The 12,290-nt window shown below is 35.5% G+C and overlaps 1 protein-coding gene across 1 annotated transcript in view; it reads right to left on the minus strand.

Moving 5' to 3' along the window:
* Positions 1-7,247: 7,247 nt before the first annotated feature.
* Slc13a1 (solute carrier family 13 member 1) overlaps positions 7,248-12,290 on the minus strand; it is a 71,053-nt gene continuing 66,010 nt past the window's right edge. The window contains exons 13-15 of the mRNA XM_028762650.1: positions 11,104-11,265; positions 9,627-9,764; positions 7,248-8,046 (exon numbers count right to left, since the gene is read on the minus strand). Coding sequence (XP_028618483.1) covers positions 7,909-8,046; positions 9,627-9,764; positions 11,104-11,265 — 438 coding nt within the window. The 3' untranslated portion in view covers positions 7,248-7,908. The remainder of the gene's footprint in view (positions 8,047-9,626; positions 9,765-11,103; positions 11,266-12,290) is intronic.

A 12,290-nucleotide genomic window follows, 5' to 3' on the forward strand; every position in this document is an offset into this window, starting at 1 on the left:
ATAGATAGATAGATAGATAGATAGATAGATAGATAGATAGATAGATAATAAAAAAAAAAGGGCCGGAAACTCAGGGAGTAGTAGCAGGAGGAGTTAGAGATGGGCTTAGTTTGGGTGTTCTTTGTCGTATTAGACTTTTGCTTATGAGTTTGTGTGTGTGCCCGTGTGTGCACATGGGAACAAAATTCTCTCCTTGAAATAGACATATAGCATCTACCTTCCTATGTCAAAATTCCTTTTTCTATTAGTCATGGTTCTCCAAAGGAACAAAAGCAGTAGAATGAAAATATAAAATACAAAAGAGGGGGATTTATTAGAAAGGCTTCTAGGGTGTGATCTGGAATAGATAGTTCAACAGAGGTAGTCTCCCATTAGACAGGCCAAGAATCCTGTAGCTGTTCAGTCCACAGTTCTGGATGTCTTAGCACTTGCAATCTGGTGCTGAAGTTCCAGGGGATTCCTCAGGAGATGCTGGTCTCCAATCTACATTGGATATCAAAGAAGTATGTTCTAATTCCAGTAAAGAAGAAGCTCAGATGACCCTGCAGCCTTTCTTTCACTATTCCCTGGTGTATGAACATATAGATCAACAGTGTGCTGCTTGGCCATAGACTCCCACAGACTCCCCAAATAACACCAACAACTGGGGACTAAGAATTCAAATTCCTGAGCCTATGGGAGACATTTTTAATTTAAGCCACCAGTCACTGAGTCACCTCCTCAGACTATCATAGCTTTCTTAAATGTGCTAGCATTTAAATGAACAACTACCAATATTATTACTACCCTCTGAAGAAAGCAGCAATTAGAGCAATCACTGGCCTTTGAACTTGTACATTTTACATTTCAGGCTTTTTAGATTAATTTCTTTACATAGATGTTTGTCAACCTTTTACTTACCATTCCTCATTAAGTCATATATGATTCTTCTAATTTTTTCTTCTTGATACAGCTATTAGAAGAACTTTAGTGAACATTGCATGATGAAGCTTGAAATCTCTCTTTGTCTTTCATCCTTAAAATATATATATTCTTGAGATATATAATTCTGGGTTGATAGTTCTTTGTTTCAAATCTTCTGCATGCTTTGAAAACACTCTACCATTGAATCATAGTCCCAGTCTACCACTCCTTTTAAACTAGGGTTCACTAGATAGCACAATCTGGTCTTAAACTCCTATTCTTCCCATTTTAGCCCCTGATGTGCTAAGTCTTGTGCCACTGGGTCTGAGCTCTCTTGTATTATCTACTCCAATTCTGATGACAGGTATGCACCTTATTTTAATTATTTTAATTTTTCCTAACTCCCTATGGCCACCAATCATCTTCATTTACTTAGCGAGATTTAGAATTGTTCGGAAACATATCACTGGGTATGTCTATAAATATTTTGAAAAAGGTTTAACTGAAGAGAAGGGACTCACTATGAATATAGTTAGAACTGTCTCATGGACCAGAATCCTAAACTTAATAATAAGGAAAGCGTGAGCTGAGCACCACCATTCATTTCTCTGAGCTTTCTGACTGAGCATGCAATGCAATCAGCTGTCTTGTGGTCCAGCCGCCATGCCTTCCCCTCCAAGATGGATTGCACCTTCAACCTGAGTCAAAATAAACTTTCCTTAAGTCGTTTTTGACATGTTTTTGTCCCAGCAATCAGCAACTAATAAATCTCCCTTTCAGAGCGTTCCATTTTTTAATCCCTGTGCTATACATTTTACAGTTTTTGAGCTTGCCTTCCAGTTCATACTTCTGGTTTGTAAAATGTGTTACTTAACCTCTTAAGTCTTTAATGTTGTGATATTTCCTATTTCTAAAATTTCTATTTTTTTTCTCTCTGTGGCCATGGTTTACAGTCTCATGCTGCTTGTTGTATTTGTTCTCTTTTGTTACCATAACACTTTAATATGAATTTAGTGGCTAAAAATGACACCCATCATAATTGGAAGTTCTGTGGAATTGATGGCCAAAACAAAATCTTCAGGGATAAACTCATAGTTTTCTCAGGGCTGCATCAGTAACACTCATAGGTGCTCTGAGGGTCATACCCTCTGACTGCTGGCAGAATTCAGTTCCACATAGCTGTAGGGCAGAGACTCTTTTTGTTTCCTTTTCTTTCTTTCTTTCTTTCTTTTTTTTTTCTCTTTTGTCGGTGTTGGCACATGCCTTTTATTTTTTTTTTTGGTTTTTCGAGACAGGGTTTCTCTGTGCAGCTCTGGCTGTCCTGGAACTCTGTAGACCAGGCCCGCCTCAAACTCAGAAATCCACCTGCCTCTGCCTCCCAAGTGCGGGGATTAAAGGCGTGTGCCAACACCGCCCAGCGAGACTCTTTTTCCTAGTTGAGATTTCAGTTGCAAAAAAACCTTAGCCTCCCTAAACTGCCTGAACTACTTGGCTTGGGGTCAGCTTACTGCCCAATAATCAAGCATGGGTTGAGTCTTTCTCATTCTGACTTCCATCCCCCCACTCTGCCTTTAAGATCTGATGCAATTTCCCAGGACACACTTGAATAATTTGAATAATCTGTCCTGATCTCTCTGTTTTAAAATCAGCTTCTCATTTAAGCTCACAATTTAACAAGATCCATCTTCAAAATTCCTTCACATCAATGAACTGTATTAATGTTTCCTTGAACTTCTAGGTACTGAAATCATAAGGGGATATTGTTAGTGTCATGCTTACCATTTTTGCACTGTTTCCAGAACTCTCTTCTCTGTGTTCAGATGTTAGTCCTCATGATTTTACAGCCTGTATTTAACAATTAGAATATTTGAACCCTTTGTCATTTGGATTCCATTTATTTTGCTAGTGTTAGGTCAAAGGCATTACTTCCATCTTGGTGGAATTTGTCAGTTTTTATTAAAGCATCACACAAAATGGAGCTGGAAAAATGGATTAGCAATTAAGAGCACTTGTTGTAGAAGCATGAGTTCAAACCCCTAGCACCCATGTGAAAAGTTGGGCGTGGTCTTGTGCACTTGTTACTCTTTGCTGGGATGGCAGAGAGACAGGGGTAGCTTAAGGCTTGTAAGACTACTGAAAGTTCTCATATTTTGAGAACACTTCTAATTTCTGTCTGTTTGATATTTCTAGTGACAGCTCAGTTAATGTGGGTTACCTCCACGAAGATGACTATGCTTTTGATATTTGCATTCCTGGAATGTAGCTAGAACATTTTTGCTGAATTAAAGTGTTTTGTTTTGGTGTTGAGATGACTAGTGCTTCTCTGGATAACAGTTTTAACTGTTTTTCTTTTTTAGGCTGTGCTCCACTAGTAAAATTGGCTCATTTCTCTTGGTTTTACTGTTTCATTCCTAGCATCCACCTCCTACCAAAAAAAAAAAAAGTGAAAAAAAATACATTTAATTTGGTAAAATCTACATACTCAAGTACACATAATAGTCCTTCATCTAAGAAACCAATACTCATTATAAAGGTTTTTTTTTTATTGGCACAGTATTTTTATTCTTTAAGAAACTTGTATACAATATATTTTTATCACAATCAGTCATTATTCACCTCCAACCTTCCTAGATCCTACTATTCATAGTCTGCTTCCAAATTAATTTCACTTCTTCCCCTGCTCTGGCCCCTTCCCTGCCCTCTTCTCTTCCTTTTCTTCTATCCTCCTCCTCCTCCTCCTCCTCCTCCTCCTCATCCTCCTCCTCCTCCTCCTCCTGCCCCTCCTCTTCCTCCTCCACCTCCTCTTCCTCCTCCCCTTCCTCCTCCACCTCCTCCTTCTCTCTTCTTCTTCTCCTTCTCCTCCTCCTCCTCCTCCTCCTCCTCCTCCTCCTCCTCCTCCTTCTTCTTTTCACTAAGTCCAAATCAATATTGTTCTATTTGAATGGGTATGGAATCCTCTAGAGCAATGGGCAATCCACCCTGGTTGACACTGCCAAAACAAAAACAAAAACTCTCCTTCCTTGAGAGAGCCTTAACTGTTAATACATCTTCAGCTAGGGGTAGGATCTAGCAGAAAGATGTTAAAAAGTTGAATGGCTTGATCTAGTCAACAGTAGTCCTCCCAAATCTCTGGTTTTTACACTCTTTCTACCCTCTATTCAGTGATGTTCCCTGAGCTTGGGATGAAGGAATGTGATATAACCAAGCACTCCATAGTCATGTCTTTTCTGCTCTTCGACCAGTTATCACAAAGGTTCTTACCAAATGATTAGCTGCAGCAGAAATAATGAAGTATATGCAACAATATTTCACATGTTGAAATCATGTCAAAACACAAACAACATGCCATGATACTGTTTTGTCATCTGGCTGCAATAATGTTAATTAGCATTTGTTGAAAGTCAATGTCTCCACTTCTAAGGCTGAAAAAAGAGACAAGGAAACCAAGTATGGGAAGACAGCACACGTATTAGAGGAAAATCTGGATCTTAGAAATACAGCAGGGTACATCAGCAGTTGGGACAAATGAAGGACATACATATGCCAGTGGAGCCTTCACAGTGTTTGCCTGAAGAGTGAAAGGATAGTTAGAATAACTGCTATTGTTATCCAGATGAAATCTCACCATAAGATACTGGAATTTAAAGTGACAACAATTTCTACTTAACCTTTAAGTAATGCTCAGAATAATAGCAAATATACTATCCTCTAAAGAGTGGGAGGAAAAAGATGTGTTTGATTAAGTGTTTATGAGTGCCTAAAATTTCAAAGACAGCATGAAATCCTCAGCTTTAAAAAACTTGAGGGCTCTGATGTAAAGGGGATTAATGTGAAATGAATCAGTCAGTTCTGATCCATCAGCCAAACATAAAGATGTGGCAAGGAAACAGGATGGCTCAATTAAACAATTTCAGGCAAAGTATTACTATTCTTGTTCTCAGATGGCAGCTGCTGGAAGTAATACATTAAAATTATTCAAGCTGAAGTATGGATATCATTTTCTTGAGACCAAAAGGTTCATGATAATCTGAAAAGTCATTTTAAGTTTTTCATAATAAAAAATGTACATATCATATAATGTAATTTGGCTGTGATAAACTAGAAGAGAGAAAAATGTAATTCATATTCCAGATTATGAATAAGAATATGACATATAATAGAGAAAAGAATAAAGGAACAAATAAGTTAAATGAACACAGATGATTTTCACGAATCAGCAATACTATATTTTAAGATTTAAAAGAAAAACTTTTTGCTTGAAAAGATGAATAAGTTTTCATTGATTACTAACCACAGGGAGTGAAGATAACACTTCATTGTACATTACTATAGAAGAAATACTGGACACTGCCTGAGTGACCAAGAACCTGAGACTAGATAGCCCAGGGACCTGGAATAAAACCAAATACTACTTGTCTAAAATGAGAAACAGAAAGTAGTGATAAAATGATTCCTAATGACATTCTGCTATATTCATGGATCAGAGCCTTGCTCGGCCGTCTGGAGGAACCACAGAAGGTTCCTCCTGGAGCAGATGGGAACAAATATAGAGACCCACAGCCAGAAATAATACAGAGAGTGAGAGACCTTGGAATATTCAGCCCTATGTAGGGTGTCTCTATTAATTTCTTCCCCTCAGAGCTCAGGGCACTCCATGAGAGAGCAAACAATAGGTGCCAGAGGGAAGGCAGAACACCAAGAAAACAACTTCCTCTAAATCAACAAGATCAAAGCTATATACACTCACATAGACTGAAGCAGCATGCACAGGGCTTGCACAGGTTTTCACTAGGTCTTCTGTATATAAATAAATTATGTCTTCCAGTTTAGTGTATTTATGGGTTCCTGAGTGTGCAAAAAAAAGTGGGTCTTTGATTCTTCTGTCTTTGTTGTTTTCAAAAGAATCCCAAATGAATGAACGAATGAATGAATGGATGAATGAATGAAATCTTAGCCACTAGGGTTATGATTAACAACTAAACTGTCACTTATACCTTCTAGGAGAGGGATAATTAGTTTTCTCCAGTGGAGGGACACTGGGTATATCTGAGTATATCAAGCACTCCAGAGCAGGCCTCATGTTCAAGAGATATTGACTGACACAGTTTTTATGTGTGTTCTGTTTGGATAGCTTGGCAGGTTTTTTCTTTGCATTTTTGTTTTTCTTCTTTGGGGTTATTATATTTTCTTTTCTTAGTTTTGGGGGACTTTTGTTGTATTCTGCTTTTGTTTATTTCTTGAGAAAGAACTAAAAGTTGGGTTGGTAGGCAGGGGAGAGGATCTAGAAGGGAAGAACTTGATCAAAATATATTTAAATTTAAAAATTGTTTCAAATAATAAAAATGTTATTTAAAAGCTAATGAAAAAAGAGATATCTTATTTAGAATGTTCTTCATACTTAATTTTAAGAATAAGTATATAAATAATGTCATTCAGAAAAATTTCCAAACTAGGTCTCTAACATCAAGGAACAAGCTTATGAGAATTAAAAAGCATAGTCATATTTTTGTCATCCATATCATTTTAGCATGAAAGTTTTATGTTCTAACATCTTAGTCTTTTTGTAAGATTATTTGGATTTCATTAATTTCATTTTGGTTAGTCCAACTTTGGGACACCAAAGATCTTTGTCTTCTTTCTATATTATTGTCTGTCTGTCTGTCTGTCTGTCTGTCCGTCCAGAGATCGGCTTTCTTTTTCCTATGATCATAAATAGTTTTTCTTATTTGTCAAATAAGTCATTGTAATTTTTCATTGTACATTTTACTTTTATCTCATTACACTATTGATACAATGGAATTCTGTGACTTTTTTATCTGTATACTGTAATGTTTTTAAATTATGTCTCATTTTCCTTATATTATATGGTTTTCTAAAACAAATATGTTTTAAAGTAAAAAAAAAATTCAATTAGAATAAAGTGAAAGGAATGATATGAAGAAGAGATTTTAAACATTTTATGATGTTATCCTGTCATGGCTACTTTCTGGACATCTGCTAACCCAAATGGAGAGGTGTCTAAAACAGATGTGGCTTCAGGTTCCTGTTCTCATGGTTCTAGACAGAAATAAGCATGCTTCTCGATATGATCTTCAAAATTTGTAATCTTTATGTCAATTAAGGGTTAGTAAAACCAGAGGCTTTATTTATTTTTTCTATGTTAGACTAAAGGAAAGATTTACTCCCAAAGGACTGTGATTCAGATCTAACGATCCAAAATGTTATACATTACCTCAATGTGTTAACAACTTTAATGCATAGCTTTTCTAACTGTATTATAAAAATACTACAAATCATAACTTATTTATTCGTAGCTCTTCAAAATGCATTGCTCAGTATAGGACTCATAGAAGCATAAATATTAGCCTGTTTATTTGAACAAGTAGAAATTAATCATTATAAATTTTTTACTATCAAACAGATTCATGAACTTTGAAACATGTAACTATTGTAATTTAAACTCAGCCTGTCTATACCTTATTAATAATGTAGTTAGACTTTTCAATAAATAAATACACACTTCTTTTTACATTACACCATAGCTTGATGCTTTAGCAAACTCCCTTGACAAACACTATAGAAATGATTTTCCAAGTATCATACTTTATTTTCTGCTTTTAGCTTCATAAGATGATTGTCAAATAATAAATTGATGTTTGAAATGTTACACTGAACTCCAAGTTTAAGATGTGGCAAATGGCCAACTTCTTTGAAGATCCTTAGGCATCTTTTTTTTTTTTTTAAACGGAGAAAGGGCATGTAGATGGTCTGCCAATGCAATCTCAACCTCAGTTTCTGGATGAAGGCTGGTAGATGCTCTTTGATTGTATTTCAGAAGATATGGACTCTGTATTATGATGCTGACAGGGAGCATGTGTGGGGCATATTCTGTAGTTGCACTAGCTGTATCGATGATTCACATGTGTCAGTCATACACAGTTACATTGTAAGTCAATTCTTAGCAAGTCCCAAAGTCACCATAAGCTGGTAGCTCTTGTGTGTTTGTCATGGTATGGTCTGATTGACAAAGTCAGGTGCCCAGGAGGGGTACTCGTGGAGGTTAAACATAGGTTCAATCCAAGTAAATATGCCCAGCATCACCACAGCGACGCCCAAAATATTTACTCCAAGTCCAGCTTTAACCTTGAACAGGGAAAAGCAATAAATGTCAGTCTCCCAGAGAGAAATTTTACAAAAGTTTCCGAAGAGTATCACACAAAGCATAAATCTGATTTACATGCACCCTTAATGACCTGTATAGGCTATGATTATCATCAAACTAGAAATATTCTCTAATACCAATGACTCTACTGTCAAATGAGAATCTGTTTCTAACTATCATTTTGACAACATCAGAGAGGTTTATTTTTTGGAATATATGTAAGTCAATCTGCCCTTGTAAGCTAAGTTACAAGTTAGATGATACCATGGGATAACTGTATTTTGTGGGGTCACTTACCATTATTGGTTTCCCATGCAAATACTTTTTAATTGAAAGTTTATAGCTGTCATCTCTAGTCCTCTTTCTTAATTATCCTATTTTCAAAACTCTTACATAGTAATTCTAGTGTCCATTGAACTATCTCAAAATTGTATTTTTAAATATTAGAAATTAGCTACCTTAATTTGCTTTTGTTATACCAATTTTTAGACCCAGATGACAAACTTTCTCATTTGTTTATATGTTATCCTTGGAAATACACACACACACACACACACGCATATATATAATGGTGGATGAGGGTATTTATGACAGAGACTATGGCCTATGAAACCTAAAATAGTGATTGTTTGCCTGCTCCCAGAGAATATGTGGATACTCATGAATTCTCTGCATTAAAACATGGGCTTCCAAAGCAAAATGGAAATATTTAGCATGATTACTACAGAGATTCTTTTCTCTGTCCATTCAAGCCACTCATTATTACATAAGTCTGTTGTGTTTACATACACACACATATACATGTATGCCATATTTTATATTAAATATATTCTATTTTCCACAAGTTGTTATGTGCCTTTTACACAGAAATATTTCCAGAAGTCTTATTTTTCTAGGATGCAGAGATGGCTATCTGGGTGGGAGGAAGGACCAAGAAGTATCCTTATAATTTCATTTGTGTAATAAACATGGAATTGATTTTGATTATATCCTTCTTTGGGTTGGTTTGGAAATCGTTGAGATTGGGTGAAGAATAGAATATTCTTAAATTATTTCTCAGCTACCATTATTTTTGTATTTGGAAATACGATGTGAGTTCTATCACATAAATTTGCCTTTATTTCTCACAGAGACCCTACACAAGCAGGTGTTAGAATAAAAAAAGAGATACTCTTATCTTAGGCACTGGACAGTGTATTAATATTGCAAATGTTTTATAAATACTTGTGATAGAAAGCTATAGTGTTGTTTTGATTGTTGTTTGATTCTATCAATCCCGTTTCTTCACTTGCTTTACTTGACATATGGTTAAGAAGTTGTATTAAGAAATTCTGTGCTCTTTTCCTTTTCCAGACCAGTGCGTGTGCATTCCACATCTCTATTTGTGACCGTAAACTCTAATGGCATGTCCACTTTAAAAAAAATTAATTCTCACACTTTCAGACATAGACTTCGAACTCTGCTTTTCTCAGTGGTTGGTTAGATGTCAAGGCTAGCAGATATTCAGCCGTCGGGTGGAGGGGTGTGTTGGGTTACAGTATCGTTTTAGCTGCTGACTTACCATGTCAATGACTTTCAGGTGGCCATATGAAAAAACAATAGCATTGGGTGGATTTGCAACTGGCAGAAGAAATGCAAATGAGGTACAGAGTGTAGAAGGCAGCAAAATTTGAAGAGGGTTCACATGAATGGCTTCAGCCTGTCGTAAAAGAAAAACAGAGAGGTGAATTAAAATGCTGAGGGCAGACACCAAACATGAGACTGAACAAACTTATTGTAACCTCCTTTCTGAGAATCAGGATCAAACCTAATACCACAAAATTATTCATTATTTATAATGTTTCAGAGCATTTAAGAGAAAGTAACTTATTTATATCATTATTGTTCTGTATTTAAAACTTCATGTTACAATTCATTTAGAAAGTAAAGTATCACTTATTTTGGAAACTATCAATTTATTTATTACATAACTAGTATTCTATACACACATGCTATATAACACAATATCGTTGAACATACTTAAGCATTTTAGAATAACATAGTATAGCTCAAAATAACAGATGATTTCACTAAGGCCAAAGACACTAAAAGAAATTGTCAAGCATGTTGCTGTCAAGTAAGAGACCAGAAGATCCAGTGCCTGTACCTCTAGACACTGTCAATGAACTATACTAACTTTGTCACTTCTGTGACAAATATAAAATCCTTAGTGATCATTACTGAATAAGAGAGTTGTTATTATCTGGAACTCATCACGTAATCTTCTAACTGCTTCATTTCATTAAATAAAAATAGAAAGTAGAAAGCTGAGACAACATTTTGCCCTCGATTTCTTGCCAATGAGCAACTGATAAACAATCTGTGTTTTATTTTCTAATTTGAAGCAGCATCTCAAAGATCTGAGCAAAATAACTCTGTAGAATGGCTAGAAAGTATTTTCAGAGAGACCATCATTTCTTTAAAATGATTCCTAAAGTATTTTCTTTTCACCAAAATAACCCACCTGAATCAGAAAAAGATTTCACTCAAAGCTAAATCTTGTAATTGCTATGGAACATGGAAGAGGAAGTCTTTCCTCCTCTCTTAGCAAATCTGTCTTACTTATTTCCTTGGCAGCAAAGAATCATCTAAGACATTTAAGCCTCAAGGTTAACTTCTCATCCATTCATACATCTCCTATAGGAAGCCCTTCTCAGAAATGTAGGAACACTATTCTGGAAAGAAATATTTCAAGTGCCAGAAAATACTGGGTCATCTTATAGCTGCAATAGATCCAGAATGTATTAATTTATCTGCAAATGAAAACAAAACAAAAACCCAGACATAGTGAAGGTAAATTGTTTACTAAATATGATGCTACCTAAATGTGAAACAGAGATCCCTTGAGCACAGGTCACCTTATACAAAGACCATATGAGTTGCTTACAAAAGGCCCATTTGGGCCAAAAGAAACTCCATAGCACAGGATGAGAACTTACAGTCAAAATAACAACATCCAAACCTACTCTAGAGGAAAATAATATAAATGTAATACTTACCAAAGGAGATAATATTGGTAACAGAATGGTAATGGTAGCTGGGTTGCTGGCTACCTCTGTCAAAGATGTGACAATCAAAGAAGATATCAGAATTATTAGCCAAACTGGTAATGAACCTAAAGGAGATAATTGATTTCCTATCCAGCCAGATAGTCCTGATACCTACAAAACAAATTTACAGAATTTATTATTCAAAGAATTCACTTTAATGAAACATTATTTAAGCACACACACACACACACACACACGATGCATTTTCTGATTAGTTTCTGAAATATGAGTTCCCATTTTCTTGAGTTTTGGTAAAACATATGGGTAGTTTTGGTAAGGGAAAAATTTTCAAAATTATTTCAGTGTTAGCATTATGCTTTAAGAAGTTTAAATTATCTCTCCATGCTTTTCTCAATTAAATTTAACTTCATGTAATTAGCATATGTAAATGTCTTAATAAGTCATGATGTGCTATAGGGCTTTAAGTAGTGGGAAGCCCTTGGGCTCCTTCCACTACTCCTAAGCTGCATCTCCTAGAGGCAAGAACTTTCAACTGTTATTAGCTATGTTATATATATATATATATATATATATATATATATATATATATATATATATATGCTAATATTTAGGTATTAATATAATTATTTTTCAAAATAATGTTGCAATTATGCTTTTTCTTAAATTTTCAATCTGGAGCACTATCTATTAGTTTCCAAATATGTTACATGAGGACTGTGATTTCTTATATCGTTCACCATACATATGTTTCCTGCCTCTTAATTCCCCATTACACAGCGATTGAATCAATCAATTCCCCATTGGTTGAATCAATATTTAGCCTTTATGACTGTGATTATATAAATATTCTTCATTGCTGAACCACCTAACCACCTAAGATTATATTTACTTTCTTTGTTTTCCTAAGAAAACATTATTCTGTTTGCTTAGTTTTGTAAGTGCCTATCCTAATTCATGAAGCTCCTCAAAATATCTGGAGGCCTAGGCAACAAGCAAACAAACACGTATAGTAAGTGAGTTTGTTTTGCTCATGTTCCCTCAAGAGGCTGTCCTGAAATAGACCCTCCTCCTGCTCCATCTGAATTAAATTTGCTTTGAGCATCCTCAACTGTTGTTCTGGTCTTGTTCCTTGTCTCATCACTCTACTCTAGAGGAAACTTTCCTCCCTCCCTCCC

This window comes from Grammomys surdaster, unplaced genomic scaffold (genome assembly GCF_004785775.1).
Source record: "Grammomys surdaster isolate TR1022 unplaced genomic scaffold, NIH_TR_1.0 134, whole genome shotgun sequence".
NCBI classification, from domain to species: Eukaryota; Metazoa; Chordata; class Mammalia; order Rodentia; family Muridae; genus Grammomys; species Grammomys surdaster.